General features: G+C 38.3%; 1 protein-coding gene across 6 annotated transcripts in view; it reads right to left on the bottom strand.

Moving 5' to 3' along the window:
• Positions 1-1,848: 1,848 nt before the first annotated feature.
• Positions 1,849-26,367, bottom strand: part of LOC120955465 (prosaposin) — a 37,289-nt gene continuing 12,770 nt past the window's right edge. Inside the window, exons 3-7 of one of the 6 annotated variants that reach the window (XR_007452028.1) lie at positions 24,865-24,900; positions 21,998-24,150; positions 13,054-13,428; positions 12,557-12,963; positions 1,849-2,085 (exon numbers count right to left, since the gene is read on the bottom strand). Coding sequence is in view for 2 of the 6 variants with exons in the window: in XM_049606506.1 (XP_049462463.1) it covers positions 12,623-12,963; positions 13,054-13,428; positions 21,998-24,150; positions 24,865-24,900 (2,905 nt within the window). In the remaining 4 variants the exon portion in view is untranslated. Of the gene's footprint in view, positions 2,086-12,552; positions 12,964-13,053; positions 13,429-21,997; positions 24,151-24,864; positions 24,901-26,367 lie in introns of those variants that run through there. The other 5 variants (XR_007452029.1, XR_005751785.2, XR_005751786.2 and 2 more) reach the window with 5 other exon arrangements.

Here is a 26,367-nt window from a genome sequence, read left to right as displayed (position 1 = left end):
GTAGCATCGATTGTCCGGTTTTGCTCTCGTCGATACAGCTGTACGTGCCTGCAAGAACTCTCCGCCCTCGGGCAATGCCGGCCATCCCAGAGACAAGGACCGCCTTCGCCTCCCGAGACCCGTTTTTGCGTATATGTCTTGCTCTGAATGCGGAATCTGATGCGTATGAGCCCGGCATGACGATGGCAAATGTGTTGAGTCGCATTAATTTACTTCGCGCCTCTCGCCAGAATCTTTAGCGTCCTTGTAATTGTTATTGTTGTTATTATTGTGTTATTGTAAAGCGTGTGACTATTTATGTTATATTCTTATTGTACCCTTACATATATCGAGAGTTTATAGTACTGTTTCTTCCAAAAGTCCTGGTCGTTCTTTTTGTTAAGAATCTCGTTCGTTCGTGCACTTTACCGAACTGTTCGAACGGTGCGATTCTCGTTCATTTTACACATGCCTAGTTCTGAGTATTTGAGCCGGTCTCGTAGTACAGTCGTCAACTCGTACGACTTAACAACATGCCCGTCATGGGTTCAATCCCCAAATAGACCGCGCCGCCATACGTAGGACTGACTATCCTGCTATGGGGGGGAATCAATTAGTCACTGAAAGCCAAGCCCACAAGTAGGTACAGGCAGGCCTTGACCGACATCGCTTGTTGAGCCAAAGAAGAAGAAGAAGAAGTTCTGAGTATCACCTCTGATTATCACAATTGAGACGCTGACGCTACGTGACGCTAATATGGATTTTTTTTCAGTCAGATTTATTTATGACATTTATAATGACATTTTGCAGCACTGACAACAGATAGAACAACGGTTGGAGCAAGGAGTGATCCAGAAATTGCGTCCGACTTTGCGCGCAGAGTTGATTATGCGTTGATTATAGGAAACTCAATTTGATCGTATTAAGAGATGGTTTTCCTATCCCGGTAATTGAAGAGGTGTTAGAAAAACTACAGAAAGCTAGGTATTTTACAGTTATGGATTTGACAAACGGATTTTTCCATGTTACAATAGAAGATAGTAGTAGAAAATACACACAAAACGGATTTGCCACAAAAACGGAATTGTACGAATTTTAAAGAGCACAATTTTGAGCTCTTCTGCTGTTTTCATTAGATTTGTAAACACTATTTTTCAATCATCAATGAATCAAAATGTATTAGATCTGTATTTGGACGATATACTCATTCACGGTGTAACTCCAGAGGAATGTTTAAATAAAATGGAATTGGTTTTTCGATAAAATAAGGGAATACGGACTTAAAGTAAACTGGGCTCTCCCAGTGAATTTTTGCAACAGTCATTTGTCTTCTTAGGGCATCATGTAGAAAAGGGAACAATTTCACCAGGTGAAGACACAATAAGAGCCGTTAAGAATTTTAGCCTACCGAATAATGATAAAGCTATTCAAGCTTTTTTAGGGCTAACGGAGTTCTTTCGAAAATTCATAAAAAAAATTAGAGTAAAAAACAACACCAGGAGAATCGAATCAACAAAGTGTAAAATTACGGAATTTTCGGAACGGAAAAGATGAAGAATCGGAAGGTGTGCGCTGTTCTGATTCTCGAGCACGAATGCCGTTTTATTCTGACGTGTACGCCTACGATACTAAAATGTTAACGTATGACCGCGACCAAGGTGTTTATGTTTTTTGAGGTGTATTCACATACAATTTTCGGTTTCTACAATGTTAAAATAACTTTCGTCATTTTATATTCGCGGCCCTATTAGTTGAGAAAAGGATCTATTGCAGTGTTGCAACAATAACCCAATTGTAAATAAAAATACTTACCATCTTCGGCATACATACAATGTCATCTAACAATTAACGTCAAAGTAACTTAAAAAATAAATATTTGACTCAAAATTCATTTATTCATTCAAAATTCCTTTATATCTTATTAAAATTTCAGATAATAATATAAATGAAAGTCAAATAATGGTTGGTTAAATTGCCGATATTCGTTACCAAAGGTTAAACCAAGCATGTTAGGCACTTCTGCTTTAGATGGATAATGGAATTTCCTCCTCCTTATTCACATTCCATTCACAAACCAAGGTTGTGATCTTTACAGTTGCTTATCGACTGCAATTGAAAAAGTAGAAAAAAGAAGAGCATAATAAATTAAAATATAATGCACAATAATATAAAATCAAAAATAAAATTATATATATATATATATATATATATATATATATATATATATATATATATATATATATATATATATATATATATATATATATATATATATATATATATATATATATATATATATATATATATATATATATATATATATATATATATATATATATATATATATATATATATAGTAGAACGTCGATTATCCGGGGGCGGATTAACCGGCGGGCGGCTTAACCGTGCGCATAAATGTGACAGCTGTTCAAACGTACGGCGAACATTTGCAGCTATAGTCACGTGGGCAACCAGTTTTTTGTGCAGCTCTGTAGTGTTTAGTTGTATTTATGAAATTCATGTTTGTCCATGAAAAGTTGCCAAAGTATAGTTATTGAATAAAATAATATTCTACTAACGATTAATCGATTAAATCAAAGTGAATTAATCATAAAACTAGTGAATTTTATAATTTTTATATGAATTTGACATTTCTTGGACCATTATCCGTGCAAATCGATTAACCGGTAACCGTCCGGTCCCGAGCTGCCCGGATAATCGACGTTCTACTGTATATATATATTTTTAGTTTTTTTGGTTAGGTTAGAAAAATTAAGTTTTAGTAGTGTGCTAAATTCTGAACCGGTATTCAATCTAAAATTGAAAGAACTACACATGGTCACTACGAACCACTTGCTCAATCTAACTTATGGTTAGATTATGCATATGGGTCCACTACCCGCTGAGCAGAGCGATCGAAAACTTCTCAAACTCAAACTGCAAACATATTTCACAGCCCGTAGCTGGTATCGCGAATGAATTGGTTTAAAATTAATAGTCGTTAAAAATTAACCAGAGTCGTTAAAATTGCTAGAATTTGGCATCGCGATCGCATTGAGTTCATTTGTTAATTTTAACGACTGGTCCTATGCCGTCGTTAAACAAACGACTGTCAAGAGCGTATGCGATGCAAATTTACAGTCGTTTAATTATACTGCTCGATTTTTTTCCCCGTGTTTGCCTATATGCGATATCGAGCAGTCGTTAACTGTTTTGACGGTCGTTTCCCAATCGACAATGTGTTCATTTTCGGATGAATTTTTGGCAGTCCTGCGGTAAAATCTGCACGAAATTTGCTCAAACTAATCAAATTTGAGAGTGTGTGCGAAAACGTCTGTATTGCATTGGGATCTGTCAAAATTGCGCGGCTTTGAATGAATCCATCAACTTATAGGGTGTTGTGTGTTTACTTGTTTAGGAAGTGTTAATTTTTGTGAACCAAGTTAACAAGTGCATAAACATAGCATTTTGGTTAAGTTACTGTTAATCCTTCTATAATTGTCTACGCCATGGCAAAAAGAAGTGGAAAATTATATCGTCAACGGGATAAATTGTTAGAACAACTTTCTGCTGAATATGACGCTGAAGCAGGACCCAGCAGAGTGTTTTCATCATCAATTGGTATGTACTTTGTAACAATGTTAACAAAGTCACTAATACTACGCATGTATCATACTATAATTATTTTTTTAGATAATATCTCGCAAACTGGTCGTGTAAGTTCATTATTTGAGTCCCATCTCCCGGATTCAGAACATCCGGGCAGAGAAGATCCGGCCATCATCTTCCCGGATAGATATGGCAAAAGAAGATGTCTCGAAAATTTAGATGAGGGTAATATTAGCAAATAATACTAAAATCAATATTATAATAATCAATTGCATTTATTGTCTGACTTTAGATACATTTTCCAACGAGGATTATTTTATTGCGCTATCTTCAGATAGTGAAACCGATGAAAACGATGTAAATATGGAAACTGTAGACACCAATAAGTCTAAAAAATATCACAATTGTGAAAATCATGAGGATGTCAAAGATTGCTTGAGACATTTTGCCATCACCCGAAATCTGCCTCGAGATACGGTTAATGAGATGTTGGAAATTTTGAGAAGTAACACCAATATGGACCTTCCGAAAGACTGTCGAACCCTTCTTAAAACGTACGCTAATATTGGAAAAGAGATGCAAACTATACAAGGTGGGGAGTTTTGGTATAAAGGCATCGAGAAATCGTTGCAAAATTATTTCAAGTAAGTTTTACAATCGAAAATAGGTCATTTGAAAATATCCTAAAGTTGATCTTTATTCAGATCTTCTACTCCATGCGCAGAGCAATTTACGATCCAGTTCTCTGTTGACGGCCTTCCCCTGCATAAAAGTGGACGAATGCAAGTTTGGCCCATTTTAATGAAAGTGGAAGAGGTAAAAAATGCACCAATAATGATGGTTGCTGCATTTTGTGGTACCGAAAAACCGAGAAGTGTTGAAGAATACTTACGTCAACTTGTGGAGGAAGCAAACAAACTTTATCTTAATGGAGTTCGCATAGGAGATAAAAAAATCAATTTTCAAATCCGAGCTTTTATAGCAGATTCTCCTGCAAGAGCATTCATAAAGTGTAAGTATTATTGTTTGAAAATGTTATATGAAACTGCATTTTTAGCAACATTTTTATTCTTGCAGCAACATGCTATTTTAATGCTGTACATGGATGCTTAAGATGCACTTGCGTTGGTGTGTACCATCCCACTGGCCATAAGGTGGTGTTCGATTGTGTCGGGGCTCCATTACGAACCGATGATGGATTCCGAGATAGGGAATGCATTCCACACCATCAGCCTTTGCGATCGCCTCTAGAAGATCTGTTGCATTTTGATATGATTGAACACGTTCCTACGAGTGACCGTTTGCATTTGATTGATCTTGGTGTAACTCGAAAAATTATCTGTGGAATATGGATCGGAAAGTTTGTATTCCTTTCTAGATTGTCTGATGCTCAGAAGGAGTTTGCAACGAATTTTTTTACTGCGTTGCAGCTTCCCTCAGAAATCAATAGGAAAATTCACGATCCGTATTATATGCACAAATGGAAGGGCACGCAGTTTAGAACATTTTTGCATTATTGCAGCGTTATAGTTATGAAAGAACTTGTACCTGAAAGGGTATACAATCATTATTTACTTTATTTTTGCGGGATTACTATATTTTCAACAAAATTCCATCGCAAGCATTGGAAAACTGCAGAGGTGTTCTTAAATGTTTTTGTCCGTAACTTTGGCGCAATATATGGTAGTGAACATGTTACAAGCAATGTTCATAACCTTCAACATATTGCTAAAGATGTTGAAAATTTAGGACCATTGGATAATTTTTCAAGCTATGATTTTGAAAACTATCTTGGCATTTTAAAACGCTCTGTACGTTCCGGATTTAAATGCGGTGTACAAATTGCTGCTCGGTCTGAGGAACGTGCTAATGTGCATTCGCCCAATCATTCCGATTGTCAATATCCTCGGATAGTATACAATGGGAATGGGATTCAATTAACTGCCAACTTTTTGTTGAGAGCGTCAACAAGAGATGAATGGTTTTTAACCAAACGTAACGAAGTCGTCAAATTTATGAAACTTAATACTAATCCCTCGTTGGTCGTTGTTGGAAACCGATATGAGTATGTAACTGATGTTTTCCATATACGTCTTATTGAAAACGATGAGGAGATCGAATTATCATCTGCAGATATCTACATCTACGAGGCTGACGATTGTATACCTACAGCAGTAGAAGAATTCTCTTTGCACCATATAAGATGTAAGCTGATAGCTGTGACTTCCCCGGCAAACCCTGGATTAAAGCAGTTTGTCCCTCTTTTGCATACTTTTGTTATTGACAGTTAAAAATATAATAAAGATGATGGAAAAAAGATTGAATATTGATAATTCATATAGTTCTGTGTTTATTTTGACGTGTGTTGGCAATGAGAAAATAGAAACACACTTATTTTTATAATATTTCCCTAGTATTTCACCACCCGCTCATTCACCTACGATTAATTACAACGCGTGTATGGTTTTTTACAGTATCCCTTTCTAACATTTTTATAGTTTTTATAATTACTATGAGCGTTTTTTAATTTTTTCTTCATAAATTGTTCAACTTCGGCATCCGTTACAAGGAAAATATTTTTTATAGCTACTTGTTTGAATAACTTGAATATTCTAGGATAACTATTAAATGCAATTTTCGTACATTGTCCACCGCCCCGCCAACAACACTGCACCAAAAAAACTCTGCTAAATAATAATCTTAAACAATCGTTCATTATAGAACTAGGTTCTGTATAACCTTGAAACTTACGAATAAGACCATTTGCCATATTGTTGAACGAATCAGAAGAGCCCAGAAGAATTTCAAATTCATCCAGCTCTACTTTTGAAGTAATGTGAGGAAACGCTTCAGTGCAATGTGTCAATCTAGATTGTGCCCTATTTTCAACATAACTATCAAATTGTATTCTCAGAGTGGAAACGCATTTTTTAATGATTGATAATTCTTTCGTGACATGCTGCTCAAAGCCATCTCGAGAAGATGATTGCGGATCTTTAACGAGAAAAGCCGTATTTTCATAAGTGTTGGCTGCTTGCAAATATTTCTGATGCCTTTGGTCGGACATTTTTGACGACTGAATAGACTGTGTAAAAGAAACCTCATTATCATTGACATCAGTAATTGTCGAACGTACTAGGCATCTATCATCGGTATCATTTGGCAATGGCACTGGACGTGGGGAATGATTTTCAATGACATTTTCTTTGTGTTCTGTAGGACGAATAACGCGTTTTTTGTTGCTAACATCTAACGAGAGAGTTGGCTGGGACAACGAAGCCTCACGCGCACTAGTAGTGGGACGAATAACGCGTTTGTTGTTGCTAACATCTAACGAGAGAGTTGGCTGGGACAACGAAGCCTCACGCGCACTAGTAGTGGGACGAATAACGCGTTTGTTGTTGCTAACATCTAACGAGAGAGTTGGCTGGGACAACGAAGCCTCACGCGCACTAGTAGTGCGACGAATAACGCGTTTTTTGTTGCTAACATCTAACGAGAGAGTTGGCTGGGACAACGAAGCCTCACGCGCACTAGTAGTGGGACGAATAACGCGTTTGTTGTTGCTAACATCTAACGAGAGAGTTGGCTGGGACAACGAAGCCTCACGCGCACTAGTAGTGGGACGAATAACGCGTTTGTTGTTGCTAACATCTAACGAGAGAGTTGGCTGGGACAACGAAGCCTCACGCGCACTAGTAGTGCGACGAATAACGCGTTTTTTGTTGCTAACATCTAACGAGAGAGTTGGCTGGGACAACGAAGCCTCACGCGCACTACTAGCCGGACGAATAACGCGTTTGTTGTTGCTAACATCTAACGAGAGAGTTGGATGGGACAACGAAGCCTCACGCGCACTACTAGCCGGACGAATAACGCGTTTGTTGTTGCTAACATCTAACGAGAGAGTTGGATGGGACAACGAAGCCTCACGCGCACTACTACCTGAACCTTCAATGCATCTGCTACCAATAACATTAGTTGATACAATTTTTCGAGGTGAGGATGTCAGATCCTTTATATTCTGATTTTGGATATCAGTAACTTCTGTACAACGTACATTGCGTCGTGTGAGGGTAGCGCTGGAATATGGTTTGGAGGATGATTGTGCTGAAATGGTAGTAACTGCAGCCGCATTGTCTATGGGCCTCGAACCAGCTAACGAAAGAATACGCCGAGGAGACGCAACCTCCAAATCCACCGTTGTTTTTAAAGGTACTGTCTGAGTGGTAACAGTCAAGTAAGGTAATCTTTGTTTCATGATATTCAACCATGTCATTGTTGAAGAATCGATGTTTTCCATTCTATAAGCTGTAAGGGGCAAATTGATGTTATTCATAGATTTTAAGTAGCATTTAAAGTACCGTCTGTTTCATTAATTTACCTTGTATGTTTTATTAGTTTAGTGCCAAGTGTGTTATGTTTCAAACATCTTTAACCAAATATACACGTTGTATCGTTAAATCACTTTCTTAAAATTGACTTTCGCTGTACTTGCTTGTTTTCGGCGTGAGAGAAAAATTGTTAAAACATAACGCGATTTTTGGCATACAGGTCATACCAACCGAACTCCATTGACAGCCAGAGAGATTCAATACACTCCTTCATACACGAATTAAAAAAAAATATTGCTTATCACTTGCTAAAACTTTAATGAATCATTTTGTTATACAAATTACGTCGTGTTTTTTTATGTTTACATAGAGTTACATTTAAACATTGTAAGAAGTTGTTTCTACAATAGGAAACCAACTGTCATATTTCAAACCAACATGGCGGCCACAATTTCACCCACAATTATTTCATCACCTTGTCTGCTAGAAGTAAACAAGTGCGTTGACAGTAGTTTGTTTATGCAATCAAGTGGCGTGTATGTGATGCATTAGTTAAAAAATAATTGATCCGTATATAATGTATCATGAAAGTAATAGTTTGGGTTAGAATGCACAGTAATCAATATTATTTTAATTAGCTACTTAAGGGGCAGTCCACGTTTTGGCCATAGTACATACGTGTTTTTGTAAAGTACATGTAAACCAAAATGAGGTTATGTATTTATATTGTTTCCTTTACACCCGAACCATATATTTCCAATCATGATTATACATCCTAATTCCGCATCTTTACAGCAAAAAAGGAAAGTGCAAAGTGTTTCTGGTAAGTTGAATTGTGTAAACGACTTTTCTCTTTGAATTGTAGGAAATTTGTCATCATACAGATCCAGAGGTCATACGGCTAGAGGTGTGAAGATTACCCGGTTGAAAATAGCTTAGGAAAGCTTAAGTTTAGGAAAGCTGCAAAGGCCGGAAAGAGGTATCAAAATAAGAATCTGCATGTAGCAGAAAGCCCATTAGAACCGCAAATATGATACACAGTTTTGTGACATATCTACTAGCTGATAGGCGCACAGTTTTCCGGAAATGAGTTTGTAAGTACTACATGTAAAATAGACAATTATTATAAATTTCTCTTTGTGCTGAAATTTTAAACATCAATTTTGTTGCAGGTTTCTTCTCACCAGAAAGGCATGAATGAAAGCAAAAACAAAAATTCTAACGTGATTATCAAACAACTCATGGACTCTATTTAATGAAGCGCATGCTCTTGAAAAGGGATCATTCTGACCAAATGTCGAACGACGTGAACGGATAAATATAGTAGGTCTTGAACGCAGACGACGAGATGAGACATACGCATACAAAAAGAATTGATGTAAGGAGCGAAGGAGCATTTATTTTAGAAGAGATAACACTGGCAATACAGCAAGGCTGCGCATGTGAATGAAGATACTTGATATCAATCAAGTCCAGCATACGGCAACGGAGAGAATAGCTATTTGCAGCATTCCTCCCATGTAGGGTGCACGTAGCATTTCCTACCCCACTCACAAATTCATGGGCAGAGGGAGAGCGTGGCAACTAATGATTAGATATTACTTCGAATTTTTAATCGAAAATCCCCCCCAAAAAGTTAAAATTCCTCCCTTGAAGGAAATTCCCAACTGTTTGAAAACAGCTGCCTAATCTCTGCATAGCAATTGTTACTCCACTGACAAAGATTGGGAATCGAATAAAACAAAATAATTTTGAATAGTTTTTGGTATTACTTTAATAATAGCTGGTATCGCGAAAGAATTGGTTTAAAATTAACAGTCGTTAAAAATTAACCAGAGTCGTTAAAAATTGCTAGAATTTGGCATCGTGAACGCATTGAGTTCATTTGTTAATTTTAACGACTGGTCCTATGCCGTCGTTAAACAAACGACTGTCAAGAGCGTATGCGATACAAATTAACAGTCGTTTAATTATAATGCTCGAATTTTTTCCCCGTGTTTGCCTATATGCGATATCGAGCAGTCGTTAACTGTTTTGACGGTCGTTTATTTTAACAGGAATGAACAACAAATGAACTCGGTTAAACCAAAATGAACTTTAAACGACTGTTAAAAAGAGTTCATTTATTCGCGATGCCGGCTAATGGTTTGCATCTGTAAGAGGATGCTTGGAATTAAATAAATTTTGCTACATGGGCAACAAAAAGCACAAAATGAACAAATGACGCACACACTCTCAAAAAGTGCTTTAGAAGAACTGCTATGAAGCCCATGTGAAGCGGCTTATGAAGCCATGAATTCTACTCGAAATTCATCCAAATTCGAGCACACTTGTCGATTGGGTTATTTAAACAGGAATGAACAACAAATGAACTCGGTTAAACCAAAATGAACTTTAAACGACTGTTAAAAAGAGTTCATTTATTCGCGATGCCGGCTATTATAAGACAAGTCAATAAAATTTGAATATACATTGAAATTTTTAGACATTAATAATACGCCCTAGCCCAGAAAAGAAAGAGTTACGCGATTTGTGCGTTCCCGAGGAATCTGCGTATCTCGAATATCTGCGTAAGTCGAATTTCACGATTTTCGGCCAAAATAAGTTGATTACTCGGTAATTTTCATTCAATAGAACAGTTAGTACTTTTATGTTAGTACTTTTATACACTTAATCATTTATTTGATACGATTCGTGCTGAGCATTCTGATATTGGGGCACTTTCCGTTTTAACTTTGTACGTTGAAATTTCAACCTGTCAGCTGTTTTCATTGTACAGCTGTTCGAGCAGCTATCTAAGTGGGTATAATATACAGGTGGGCTTATCCCAAGGTGTATGTATTTTTTAAAAGGCTGATTTTCGCTTATCGCTTATTTTTCATAAAGAAGTCTTTAAGAATGTTTTGTGTATTCGTCAAGCCTTACGAATGCTTGTTTGAACAAAAGTTTTCATCCATCCTGGCAAAAAGTGATATTCAAGTTTGGTTATAAAAACATGCTATGAAACCACCTGGACTATATACACTTTAGGCCCGATTATTAAACACAAATTGTAAAGACAAGTTGTCAACATCGGAAGATTTGTATTATGACATCCGTTTGTGTTGTGTGTTGGAAAAAAATTTTGACGAAACTCAAACTCACAAGCATACTGCCAAGATATGTATTATGAAACACAAACGGAAATCCAAATGTGTCAAACTGCTTTCCGTCAGCTTTTTGTCACGGAAAGGCGCCAATCTCAAATTGTTTGACCGACAAAACACAACAACAGAGTTGTTGCTGTTGCTTTCACGACAAAATATAAGTATTTTATTTCAGAAATAATCAAATTTTATCATTTTAAACAAAAATATGTGTACTGCCATATCCATACAAATGGCGATAAGCTGGAGATACTGGTAACGTGCTGCTGTTTTGGGTTAAGAAGCTGCTGTTATTTCCTTCCTCTGTTGTTCTTCGATGGTAATCGAAAGATGAAGGGCTCACGCACCCGGTTTGCGTTCAACAGCATTGGATTCCAGCAACTTCTTCAGTGAGTGGCTGCTTCAACAACCAACAGCATAGGCACATGTAATTATCACATCTAATACTGCATACACTTTTAGTAATAAAAAATCGACGCACGATTTTTTTTCTTAAATCGGAAATTAACAACCACGAAATGAAACATGTATAACACGGTTTGCACAAATGATCCGTATGCTTAACTCACGCTTGGTTATAAAGCTGTAACGGGTCGTAAACACTTCGAAGCAGTCGGCGCTGTTTTGCCAGATCTACCGTTGTTTCTTCTTCACTGGTGCTATCACTCACGAAGTGGGATAAAATCATTTCGATATTTTAAACAAGGATTGTTAGCTTTATAAACGATCGTGTCTTAAATAAACTTGTTTACGTTTTTTTACTCTGATTTTGAACATTTTGACACATCGACACAGCTTTAACGAAAGAAAAAATTCAACGAAACTTGTCTGTCACAAGAACGGTTTCAAAATGCATACCTATTTTCCGTTTGTCTTGACGCACTTGTCTTGTGTCATTTCCGTTTGTGTTTAATAATCGGGCCTTTTGATTCTAGATTCCATCACCTTATCTCTTCAATGCACCTTGGGATACAGAAAACACGCCATTTTTTCGCAAAAGTGCCAGAATCTAATTCTAGCTTCGAGGCTAGGCTAGAATAATCTAGATTGAAAATTGCAGGCAAGTTTTGTGTGTGGTTTTGTATGGAGTGTTTACATGATTTCAGCCTCCAACTGTCAAACTCCATACAAAAAACTGACTAGAATCGTAAAGGGCTCCATTTTGGGCTTTGAAGAGGATTAAATTTATCAGCAAAAAATTAATTTATGCTACATTGTACAATTATTGAAGCATATTGCACAGATTTGACATTTGATCTGTCAAATTAAGAAAACCGCGTATCTCCGAAACCGCGTAAGTCGAGAACCGCGTAACTTGGAAACAGACTGTAAATGCTTGTTTCAGCTCGTTTTGATTGCTGTTGCCACCAAAGAAATATGTATAATTCCTGATCTATGCAATTTAGATTTAAAAAAAACGCAGAAGTTTAAAAACTGATACTTCTACTTATAAAAAGAGATGAAATAAGAAATAACACCCAAACTTACCTTGCACTTTAGTGCATTAGATTTATTTTTCCGCCAGGATGCCGATCCCAAACTACATTAGCTTATTCAGACTAACATAGTTTCCTCATTTTCTACACGCGCTTTAAAAGATTGATCCACAGCATGCTCGTCTGAAGCGAATTCTGGAAGTGTCAGCAGTGTTGACTTACTGCACATATTGATGTTAATGCACACGTATTCCTTTTGAATGGAATGCTTCAGCTGGTACATCATATCTATACCATACATAGTAAACAGCTTCTCACATAGCGTGAAGTAATCTCCCTGAAGTGAATTACAAACACTATTCACATGGTTCATTATATGGCCTTTTATGTCATCATGAGCCATCAATTCATAAAGATTCTTAACAGCGCCGTGACAAACAGCGCATTTTACAATTTCAACTAAAGAATTTAAAAGCAATTGAATAAATCGAGAAGTATTATTATTATTTACATTTCACAAGTTAAGTTTTTCTGTTAAAAATAACTTACGTTCAGATTGCTTTAAGCGACTTAGTTGTTCTTTACATAAATCCAGTTGGGTGCAAATTGCTTTAGGTGGTAACGTCTGCAGGAATTTGATGATGAACTCGCCATATTGATCAATCAATTTGTCGCATTGTTTGGTAATTGTGCCTGGCATCTTATCACAAACGGTTCGAACAGCGTTTTCGATTTCAGTACGAGTTTTATTGTCAGCTAGTTCCGATTCTAGCTTGACCATTACGAATTCACAGATTGCACACTGAGCTGGTTGATTCTTCTCCAAACCTGTATCGACACGCTTTGATGAAATCAAAAAATCCTTAGTAAATTTTATGACTCCATCTTCCCCGAAGTATTCGAATAGCGCCTCATCTATTACTACTGGATGAATAAAATCAATCACCAAAAATGCAAAAAAAAATTAGTTTAAAATATTCGCCTGATTGGTAAAAAAGCAACTAAATCTTATAAATTAAACTGATATTTTCTATCACAGTAATTACACCCATTTCCAAAAACATTCAAATCTTGTCGCGTTTGAATCGAATCGCTGACCGCATGCTTTGAATTGGATACCACTACGATCGAATGCGTTCCACTAACACAGAATTGTTGACAGTTAAAAAATGTCTTATGAATTCGAAACACAAAAATGCTATTTATACTGCAGACCGGTGTTTCTTCATGCTTCATTTCGTCAAAACAAATGGAACACTGTAGGATGTCATAAATAAAAGCATAAAAGGATTTCATAAAAAAAAGCTCTCAAAAATCAATATAATTAGTAAAACCTTGAGTTTTTGCAAATACCAAAGCAAACATAGGGTAGATAGGATAGTGGTATGTGATTCAAAGCAGGCGGTATGCGATTAAACACTAGAACCGCCGGACTTTTCAACCTTACTAAAACCGCCATATGGGACAATTTTGTCCCATTCATTATGTGTACATATTTATACATGTTTATTGTTTTCTAAGCATTCGAAAGTTCGTTCAAAATAAATAAAAGTCAGAAAATTTCAATGGTTTGTCACGACGGCAAGCGGAATAACACACCTTTTTCGAGTGCGATGGGACAAAAAAGTCCCATCGGCGGTTCTAGTGTTAAGGCAAACGGTGTGAGATTCGAACGTAACTGGAAAAAGGGAGTATAGTAGAACCCCTCAAAACGAGTACCCCTTATAACGAGATTTTCACATAACGAGCAAAACTAAATGCTCTACAAATACTCCACTTAACACGATCAATCCGGCACTGATTTTCATCAGCTTTTCGTTCCGCCGGCATCTAGAACGCAAGTAGTGGATTTTGATCCAAACATGTATACAGAAAAAATGAATTTTTTGCTATAATTTCAACTCTACTCTGTTCATCAATACTGATGTTGTGTGTGGGTTGAGGTTTTTATCAATCGCAATAATTCTTTGAACACCATTCTTTTATCTCCACACTGCTGTTATTCATGCGATTTAAATACAGTTACGGCATACGGAAAAGTTTACTGGGGAAAAGTTTACAAGAGAGTGTTTTAGTTTACCCTGGGGCCTGCCACCGGGCTGAACGAGTTAACGAGTAAAATCTCGCATAACGAGCAATTTTATTATTGTTTCCGAAGAGAAATCGCGATATCTTCAATTATTTCATAATAAGAAACGTTAAATAAGAAGCTATTTCCGAAAGGGTTTGCGTATTAGTATGAAGGAAAAGTGTAAGGGAGGTGACACATTAACACCCACTGCCAGTCCAAAACCCACGAAGTCATAAAACAATCTGAAAAAAATCCGGTCGGGCCGTGAGCGCGTTCACTCCACGTCAAGATAACTCTTTTCAGATCAGACAGCGGATCTAAGGCCGCGGGGCCACGGGGCTTTCTCAAGCTGAGAAAACGTTCTCAAGCACTCATTTAAGTTTCTCAAGCACTCAAAACTTGTTCTCAGACTCAAGCCCGTGGCCGTCGTCAGTTTTTCTCACCCTGATAAACTGATATAGACACTCAAGCTTTATTTAGAGCTTTAAATAGAAAAACTTGTTTTTAATCGCATATTTTTTTTAACGTTTTCAATTATAAACATTGAATACATTTTCCAAAGAGACTTCCGATAAACAAATAGCACAATTCTCCATATTTCAGTTAGCCGATCGCTGCATCGTCAACTTTCCCAAAGATTCTCAAAGATTCTCAAAACCGATTTTGTTCCGATTCGACAAACGCTGAGAACGAGGTTTTCTCAAAAGCACTCATGAGTGCCTGAGAAAATGAGCGTTGAGAATCCCCATGGCCCCGCGGCCTAATAGTTTTGCTGCGCTTATCGACAGGTGGAGTAAATGAAGTAGTTTTTTCAGTTGATTTGCTCCATTTCTTTCCGTCTCATTTGACAATTTCGGAGGCTCTCTTCGGCTTCAGCCGTGGAAATGGGCAGTGGGATTTAAATGTGTAATGTGTAGTGTACCTCCCTTAGAAGCGTATTTTACAAATTTAATTTAATTTAATTTATTATAACAAATTGTCGGACTCCCGCGAAGGTCACTCACAACATTGAATTAATTAATTTAATTTAATTAATTGAAATCGAACAGGTCACTCACAACATTTAACTCACGACACATAAGCTGCAAAGGGTTGCTTTATCCATAATTGGACCTCGTTCGCTCGGGGCAAAAGTAAAAATAAGTCCTAATTAGCCTAGATGGTGCAACACAATTCACGACAGCAAGGAGCGCAGGGGAATCGATATCGAATTCTCGATATTGGCGTGATGGTCAATGTGTCCCCCTCTCACCATTCACTTGAATTAAAACCACTAGCTACATCTCCTCCCCTTCCCCCTCTCCTAGAACTCGTACAAATGAAATCCATGAAATAAGGATAAGAGTGTAAGAGGAGCATCAGCTTTTTGCTCTCTATAAAAAAAATAAGTCCAAAATAGTCTGAGTTTGGGTACCAGTACGGGGGGTACTGTGATAGGGCCCCATCTCAGGTCCATAGTTTTACACATTCATCGCGTTTTGGTCGTTTGGACTTCCTTCTCTACGTTTCTAACCGCTTGCGCGGCGCTGGATGCGCGAACCCAACCAGCAAAACCGAAGCTATTGGAAAACTTTCCTGTGTGCCAAAGCGAGAGAGCATGTCTTTTTTCTCTAGTTTTTGCCGATCGTGTGGCCTATGAACGAAAAACGGGAGAAGGGGAAACCGATATGCTTCGAGTGACACACACGCATGCATCTGCATGCGTATTCCGCTGAACCGAGACTACACATCTCTCTCGATCTCCCATGATTTTTCTGCTATCGCGCTCATCCGGGTGTTAGGCATCCTCAGTCTGTCCAGAACTTTCACTGTGGAAGGATGTGTTGGAGTGATGTGTAATTTCTTGTGCCCCGTACTTTGCTCGTTTACGTTTTGTGCCTTGTTCCTTCTTCTTCAATTATGGAATGATTTATCCTTGTAAATTTCTAAGGTAAGTTTCTTATCCTCGTGTATGCTTCAATGTGTATATTCAACTAACGCTTGTCGTCTAAAAAGTTACAGTGCACGCGCATGTTAATCGACGGTTGCCAACAACCCGCAAAACGATCGACGGAAGGAAAACGGTGTCCGGTTTTAAAATATAAAGGTAAGCGTTTCTATAATCCTATGTGCAAAATATTGTTTAGTTTGTTATAAAAAAAAAACATGGATTAATTATTGGTTAATTTTCATCAACAGATTTCCTTACAGCTCTTGCGTAGAAGAGCGCACTTCAAGGACGCCTAGAATACGGCTAAACATGCGCAGCACCAGTCCGTGACGTCATTTCCAGACAGGCGCCGGCTGAACACGCGCAGCAACAGTCGAGGATATCCTAGCGCAGAGGGTAGAAGGAAGAACGAGAGGAAGGGTAATAGAAAGCAACCGCAGCATTTGGAAGGGGTGAAGCATCCTGCCGTATACAGAGTGTGAGTGTGCCAAAACGCATGTGGAAAGAGGAAGTCCAATAAATAGCATGCGAAAGTGTGCATAAAGCAAAAAGAAAAAGCGTCACTACTACAACCAGCAATCCGAAAATATAAGGGGAGGGATAAATACAAATGTGGAATCAGCTGTTACCCCCTACCCAGCCAACAATTTCCGAAGGCGCCCCGTGTAAAAAAAATTTTCTTTAAGCTTTCCTTATGTTTTTACACTAGCAGCAGCTAAAGTAAAAACTTTCAGCACGGCACAAACCGACGCACACATTCAAATGCTTGGATTGCTGGTCCTGCTTACGCATACATTTGTATTTATCCCTCCCCTTATATTTTCGGATTGCTGGTTGTAGTAGTGACGCTTTTTCTTTTTGCTTTATGCACACTTTCGCTTGCTATTTATTGGTGTTACTCTTTCCACGTGCGTTTTGGCACACTCACACTCTGTATACGGCAGGATGCTTCACCCTTCCAAATGCTGCGGTTGCTTTCTATTACCCTTCCTCTCGTTCTTCCTTCTACCCTCTGCGCTAGGATATCCTCGACTGGTGCTACGCGTGTTCAGCCGGCGCCTGTCTGGAAATGACGTCACGGATAGGTGCTGCGCATGTTTAGCCGTATCCTAGGCGTCCATGAAGTACGCTCTTCTACGAAAGAGCTGTAATGAAATCGGTTGATGAAAATTAACCAATAATTAATCCATGTTTTTTATAACAAACTAAACAATATTTTGCACATAAGATTATAGAAACGCGTACCTTTATATTTAAAAACCGGACACCGTTTTCCTTCCGTCGATCGTTTTGCGGGATGTTGGCAACCGTCGATTAACATGCGCGTGTACAGTAACTTTTTAGACGTCAAGCGTTAGTTGAATGTATCCATTGAAGCACACACGAGGATAAGAAACTTACCTTAGAAATTTACAAGGATAAATCATTCCATTATTGAAGAAGAAGGAACACGGCACAAAACGTAAACGAGCAAAGTACGGGGCACAAGAAATCACACATCACTCCAACACACCCTTCCACAGTGAAAGTTCTGGACAGACTGAGGATGCCTAACACCCGGATGAGCGCGATAGCAGAAAAATCATGGGAGATCGAGAGAGATGTGTAGTCTCGGTTCAGCGGAATACGCATGCAGATGCATGCGTGTGTGTCACTCGAAGCATATCGGTTTCCCCTTCTCCCGTTTTTCGTTCATAGGCCACACGATCGGCGTTGTGCCGTCCAAAATCTAGAGAAAGAAGACATGCTCTCTCGCTTTGGCACACAGGAAAGTTTTCCAATAGCTTCGGTTTTGCTGGTTGGGTATCTCGTGTTCGGTTCGCGCTGCGCTGTTGCCACACTTTGCGCGTTGCGCTGTACACACCCTCTCTCTCATTTCTTTCGTTGCGCGTTGTGCATTTTCGTTCACATAGATTTGCTGCGTAATAAAACCGCATGCATCGAAATAAAACTTAAACACATCAAACTAGTTTGAAATTTTAACACTTTATTGAAACTTAAGGCACAGTTCCACACATCGCTAACCACAATCTTGCCACAAAACCACACATATTTTTTATTATAAATATTAAAAAAAATCGTCACTTCAAGCACCCGCCTTACTGCCTGTATGTTGTGTATGTTGAATACTGTAAAAAAAGCATTGAAATAAAGCAGCGTAATTTACATATTCATGTTGAATCATGAAAGATTATCGCAGTTTTATTTCAATGCGCACAACACTTCAACACTGGAAAATACGGCCGAGGCCGTAATAATGTGAATTGAAATAAATAACACTTCAACACTTCACTTTAAATTACATCGAGCGCCCAGGACTTAGGCTAAAACGCGCGCGGCCTCACATTGCAAAGGCTTGAATTGTACTGACGATTTTGTGTGGTAGCAAGAAAAGGAACGCACGAGGAACACTCACTGCACTAGTGCGAGTGAGACACCGACACCAGCAAGCCGCTGCGAGAAAACCAAACAGAGCGCGCTGGCTGACACTGCTTCTAGACGACCCAAAAAATCTTAAACGACAATTTTTGTCAACACTTTCTATCTGTCAAACCGTCCTTGTTTTAGCACGAATGGATTGTTTACTTCGATCGTAATAGCGCGAAATGCGAGCGTTGTCTTTCTGTGAAAAATTGACAAACCCGCGACAATCACGGTTGCCTCTGATTTTGTTCTAAAACTGAGATGTTTTTTTTTAGAACAAAGAGCTCGCAGAAAATTTGTCGCGGTGCAAAAGTAGGTCGTCTAGAAGCAGTGTGAAAGTGAACGCCACACTTGTGTAACTGTGTGAGTTCAGAAACTGTGGAAAGCAAATCATGCTCTCGCTGCCGCGTAATTCCGCGTATTATTGGCTGTATCATATTATTTTTGTCTAATAAACGTCAATGATATGAACACATAAAAAAAAAGAAATGTGTACTCAGACAGGGCCGGTCTGGTAGTACAGTCGTCAACTCGTACGACGTAACAACATGCCTGTCATGGGTTCAAGTCCCGAATAGACCGTGCCCCCATACTTAGGACTGACTATCCTGCTATGGGGGGGTAAACCATAAGTCACTGAAAGCCAAGTCCACAAGTGGTACAGGCAGGCCTTGACCGACAACGATTGTTGAGCCAAAAAGAAGAAGTCAAGAATCTATTGCGACTATTCAAAAAAAAGTATGCTGCTAGTCTAAACTAAATTGGAAAACCCTGTATAGATTTTGTAGTGGCCAACCTAGTGGTACAACCATGTCCACTCATGAGCGATGAATGTTTCTCGTTCAACGAGTTCGCCGGTATAGCTGATTATATCAAAGAAATAGTTTAAAAGAAATATAAATATAAAGAAGTAGATTTCAAATATAAAAACACAGTTGTGATAAGAACGTTAAAAAATACATAAAACCATAACAGGAAAAAAAGGATAGAAAAGAGAGAGAAAGATAGACATACAGTCGTATCGGGGAACTCAAACGTTCGTCACTCATGAGTGGACAGGGTTATACCACTAGATTGGGCAGTACGAAACCTAGACGGTTTTCTAATTTTTGATCATAGAGGGCTATGAAATGAGTGAAATTGAGCGTCGCGGAGAACGTTCCCGGGAACGAACGAATTCGAAGATACTGTTGATAGAATCCGTTCTAGTCCACAAATGACAGTCATGGCTCTAATTGTGCAATAACCTGCCACATGAGCATACTATCTGTCATTTAAGCAAAAGAAGAAGTCACGTATCAGATGAAGAAGAAACCCCGGTAAAAAATCAGGTGAGATTTCGGTTTGCAGGAATAATTTGAAACAATTGCCAGTCGTGTTTCTGTGTAAAATTTTAGCTACAATTCACAGTGCTTGATGAAAATTCGTGATGCCTTTGACAGCTTACTGATCCATGAAAACTTATTACGGCAAAATACAGTATAAAAACGGCATTATGCAACATAAAACTCTGATCAATCAATCAATAAAACCCAATTTGCCAATTGAAAGTGCCAATTTGAAAGAAATGCTTTGTCCTTTTTTAAGCGCTACCAATTACTAAAAAAACAGCAATATAGAATCAGTAAGAATGGCTTTACTGTGATTTCAGTAAATGAGCTATCATTTTGGCGAGCACCCAAAATTACTAAATGCTACATTAAACATTATTTTTTTACTAAAAGGATTACTAAATCTCTAGCTCAAAAAAATTCGATAGAATTCGACTGACGTTTAGTTTAGTTTCTGTGTATGTACAGTTAAGCCCAAAAACCATAATCCTCGAAGCACATTTCTCCACCCTCCACGCTCAGGACATGCGGCCAGGCAAATGTTTTACACTATAACCTTGTGTACAACAGTGTTCTAGAAACGCTCAACTTTGCTTTTCTTGTTTAGTCAATCAAAAAAGACCATTTAATGAAATGAATGGGTGCATATTTGTAAAATTATAATATTTTATAAATGTGAAGAGAGTAGTTTAAACTGTTTAAATAATCTTTATTGGTAAAAACACGAAAAGAATAGTTGGGCGTTGCCACTACACTGATGTACACTAGGATTATACGTGTAAACAATTTTTTCGCCCGTATGTCCTCGGCGCGGAACAGTGTGTTCGAGAAATTTGCCGCAGATTCAGCATTGTATCCGATAAATTCAGTTATTATCAACGTTTACAAGCATCATACCGCAGGCTTGGCATTGACTAAGACGGATTCGGGAAGGGTTCTCGCGGTCTAGAGATAATGTTTGAAATTCTGTATTAAATTACACCAGCAGCTGGCGTGTGTACAAGTGATACACAGCGGTGTCTATCCAAAAACACAATTGTTTTTTTTTATTCAGGAGGAACGGCATTGTAGTTTTCCTAATGAAAAAGACATTGTTATAAACATGTGAATAGTTGTTTATTCACTTGGTAAAGCCTGTAACATTCGGTGGAATAAAAAGTGTCCACACGACTTGAACATATTCTACAAGAAACAGTATTTTGTATTGTTTTGAAAATGTTTCATCTAATTTTAACATATTAGCTGGCATCGCGAAAGAAATGGTTTAAAATTAACAGTCGTTAAAAATTAACCAGAGTCGTTAAAAATTGCTAGAATTTGGCATCGCGATCGCATTGAGTTCATTTGTTAATTTTAACGACTGGTCCTATGCCGTCGTTAAACAAACGACTGTCAAGAGCGTATGCGATGCAAATTAACAGTCGTTTAGTTATACTGCTCGATTTTTTTCCCGATGTTTGCCTATATGCGATATCGAGCAGTCGTTAACTGTTTTGACGGTCGTTTATTTTAACAGAAATGAACAACAAATGAACTCGGTTAAACCAAAATGAACTTTAAACGACTGTTAAAATGTGTTCATTTATTCGCGATGCTATTGATTGAGGATGTGTCTAAGCGCATTTCTTAGAATGGTATAACATAGAATACAATAAACATGACAAAGTTTACACTTTATTTGGCATGTAAGTCGAAGCAAAATTTATCGGTATCAAATTAGAGAAAAGTAATACTCACAGTCATCGATGATTTCTTGAGCAGGAATACAGAATCCCAACGCGTTGCAAATTTCCTTTGGAGAAAGCTGTTTCATTACCAGATCAATGATTTGGTCACTATGCTGATCGATGTATTTCTCACACTTGGTCTTATATTTCCGCAGACGATCACATGCGTGTTCTAGAGCCTGTTTAATTTGTTCCTTGCTTTTTTTATTTTGCACCCGTTTCTCGACTTCTTTGACCATCTCCTGGCAAACAAGACACTCAGGTGAACTACTCATCAGTGTGTGATCAATCGTAATTTCTCCGTTGACAGTAATGTCAGGTATTTCATTTGTCTCAATGTCACCCGATGAGGATACTAATATGTCTGACTTTTGGTGCGATGAACGCTTCTCATAGTCAAGTTCCATACCGAGAAGACTAAGATCTGGGCGTTGGTCAACGCAAAGCTTCAGGAAAACACACATTTCTTGGGGTGTGAAATCAGATGCAAGCATTTCGACAAGTTCAGCTGTATATGTGTCAACAAAATCATTGCATTCCAGGCGTAGCTTGGGTGACAAGTGCGTGCAAAGTTTATTCAATGCACTCTTGATATTTTCCTTCGATCGATCTGTTTTAACCGACTCCTCCAGCTGACTAACCGCAAAAAGGCAGAGTGGACAAGTTGGTTTGTCTTTATCACCCCGCGCTGTAATGGATACCTCGACCGGGGCTGGAGCAAATATCTCGACATCTAAGCTGGCAGATGGACACATCTTCAAAGTTGGACAAATCTGGCGCGGATTTATCGATTGAATAAGCAGTGCTATAACTGCATCGCCGTAAACATCTACAAAGTTATGGCATTCACCGCGAATAGACGACGGCAATCGATTACATGTGACTTCGATTACTTTTTTAATTTCATCCTCATTTGCTGGTTCGCTTAATGCTTCCTGTACGAAATGCATAAAGTACTCGCACAATGTGCAGAATTTGCCGTTCTCGATCAAGTTTAGGCCGCTAGGTGCACTCATAATACGATCAATCGGTAGCTGAGCCTGCTGCACTTCTGATGCCGACAGTATAAGTTCGTTATGTCCTAGCAATGGGCGATTCATTCGTTGGTACATCTCGGTCCGTTCATGTCGATCCGCAACTGCCACCGATAACAATGGCATGACTGTGCCATTACTGACCACACCGTCTTCCTTCGGACAGATACCAATTATGAAACACGCATCGTTGCTATTCAGATTGTTCACCAAGGTCTCATAGATTTCACGATAGTATTGTTCAACAAGACTATGGCATTCATCGGCAAAACTCTTGGTCTGATTACACAGACCCTCCAATACCTCTTTAAACTCTAGCTCGGTCGTATTCGCAATCAAAACATCGCGCAAATGATCCACCAATTGCTCACATAGTTTGCACGGAACATCGTCGCCAGCCACTCGTAGTCTACCGACATCTCCCATTGATCTCGCCTCAATCAGATCTTTTCGTTTGTTATTTTCATGTAGATGGAACTGCGCTGCGCAAACTCCACTAAGATGACACACGCCTTCTACTTTTAAATTACGTTCCAAATGCTCATACATCACCCCAAAGTATGTCAGCACAATGTTCGAGCAAGCATCCGAATATGATGACATTTTGCCGCAGATTTGTAGAATACTCTCCAAAACGCTATCCCGATCAGTCGAACGGAAGCGTTTTTGAATTAGGTTGGAAATCGTATGGCACTCGTCACAGTTGAATGTATCACCAGTTACTGCAGGTTCCCTCTCATTCGCTTCAATGCCTTGTACTTCCTGTTCAGGGTTTAATACTATCATCTCTGATAATAGTTTATCAATGGCGGCATTGTTACATAGCCCAGCTACGCTGCATACAGCGTTTGGATTCATTTGCGAAGCGAGAGCCTCCACTAACTCGGGTATAAAATCGTCAGCTAATTTGCGACATTCTTTTTTCACTAACTTTATCGGAATCAAGTTGCAGGAACCTTCGAAGACGGCTTTTAAATCGGCCTGCGTTTCATTGCTCTCCAGTTGATCACGTGCCTGCTTCACCATGTCCAGACAAATGTTGCAGATCTCATCATTATCCACCGGATAGTGCTGCTTTTCCCAAACTGTTTGAATACAGTGTGATACAGCGGCACATGTCTTAGCATTCCTAAAAAGACGGAAAGCAAATAAAATTAGATCTAATATGATTTGTTACGCACGTTTCAATAAATAACACCATTGGCCACATACATAGTTTTATCTTCACAATATTGAACAATATCTAATATTCGAGCAATTGCTTTTAAATTTGATTTGTCATAGTCGTATCACAATCGTCATAGTCTTTTGATATGCCAAGTCGCAAAATTTCGTTAAATGGTTTCTAATCGTCTTTCATTTACCGGCGATTAAAAGCATATTAGGATTGTATTAAGCTACTGCTATATGCTATGTTTATACATCAATTACGTAACGTTGATATAGGGGGAGGGGGTTTTCGTCAAATGAAATTATACTCATTTGTTATTCATGTACGAAGTTTCCCACCATTTCCTTGCGTAGTTTCCAACACACCTTGGATCTGGCAGAATTTTCCTTTAAAACGTGATCTGGGCACTACAATCGACATATAACCAGTCAGACAGCCTTCGGTTAATTTACCCTTTCGAGCAGTTTTTTGTCTACCACAACAGTAATTTAAAGAGCAATTTAGCGGTACGAAGTGTAGTCGTTTGTTTTCGGAGAAAAGATGTAAATTAGAACAAAAAGAGTATTCTTTTAATGATCTTTTAGCGGAAGAAGTCGTCGGCAGCTTGTTAAAAATTGTGAAATGTAAAAATCAGCCGAGAAATTGCGTTTTTTAGTGCAAATTCTGTATCACCTTCTCCGGATGACGCGGCTGTTTAAGTTGAGTTTGCTGAAAAATAAATAAATCATTTGTTTAACTAAAAAAAAAGATAAAATACAACCATTAAACTATAAAATCATACCCTTCGTGTTATAAATTAACAATTTGGCCGAAAAAAATAAAAATAAAATAGAGGAATGAATAGGAAATAGGATCTATCAAAACTGCACGAATGGGTAAATGAACGACTACTAATTTACCATTAAATTACTCTTAAATTACCGGTAATTTAGCGGTAATATAAGGGTAAATTAAGTCCGATTTGTCTTATTTGGTAAGACCTTTCTTCTATAAAATATTCAAAATTTCACGATAAATAATGCAATTTCTAAAGAGATCAATAATTAGCTGGCATCGCGAAACAAATGGTTTAAAATTAACAGTCGTTAAAAATTAACCAGAGTCGTTTAAAATTGCTAGAATTGCTAGAAAAATGTGCCTTTTTCTAGATGTCCATAATTGGTACAACTAAACAACGATGTATCAATTAACGCACTAGAGCAAATGTACCAATTATTATTATTTTTTTATTATTTTTATTTTATTAATTGCTCGGCCACGTTGGGTTACAGCAATAGTGCTTACTGATTATAGTATACAATTATTCACGAAGGAGTTGGAAGGAGTTTATGGTACGGAAAAGGAGCGAAGACGGGATCGGTAGACAGGATAGGATATGTTGAAATCGAACAGATCAGAAGTACTATTAAAAGACGACATAGCTCTTACAAAAGGCTCATTGCGAGCAAAACGTGTACGACATATAGGTAACTGGAGACGAAAACGATAACGTAAGGTGCGACAAGGTGCATACAAATGTAAGCGCGACAGAAGTGAAGGGGTATCAATCGTATTGAGCAATATGCCAGCGACGAAAGAAGCCTGAGCGACCGAGAGGCGGTGCTCCAACTTGGCAAGGCCTAATAGAGTGCATCTATCGTCATACGAAGGAAGCGGAATAGAGTGATGACCCAGCGACCTACGAAATACGATCCTTGTAAAACGTCTCTGGATCCTCTCAATCCTTTGGAGCAGAGATAGTTGGACAGGAGACCAGATGATACAGGCATATTCCAGTACGGAACGGACCCAACAACAATAAAGGGACTTAAGACAAAAGGGATCACGAATTTCAGTGGACATGCGACAAATATAACCAAGACTTTTGTTGGCCTTGTTGATGACATAGTCCGTGTGCTCCTTGAAAGAAAGACTCGGGTCAAAGAAGACGCCAAGATCCTTAGACATAGGGGAATAGGGGCATCACAGACACTATAAGCATGAGTTATACTTGTAGAAGATCGGAAGAAAGACAAGACGGAACATTTTTCAGGACACAGGACTAAACCGTTAGAAGCACACCATGTAGAGAATTTACAGAGCCAGGATTGAAGGACTAGAATTATGCCCATAAGAAACACTTTCTATGGTATAAACCAATCTATTTACTTTAAAAACGTTCGAAAGTATTTTAAT

Source organism: Anopheles coluzzii, chromosome X (genome assembly GCF_943734685.1).
Source record: "Anopheles coluzzii chromosome X, AcolN3, whole genome shotgun sequence".
In the NCBI taxonomy this organism is placed as follows: Eukaryota; Metazoa; Arthropoda; class Insecta; order Diptera; family Culicidae; genus Anopheles; species Anopheles coluzzii.
The sequence above is the reverse complement of the archived record's forward strand: the minus strand, read 5'-3'. Positions and strand labels throughout refer to the sequence as shown.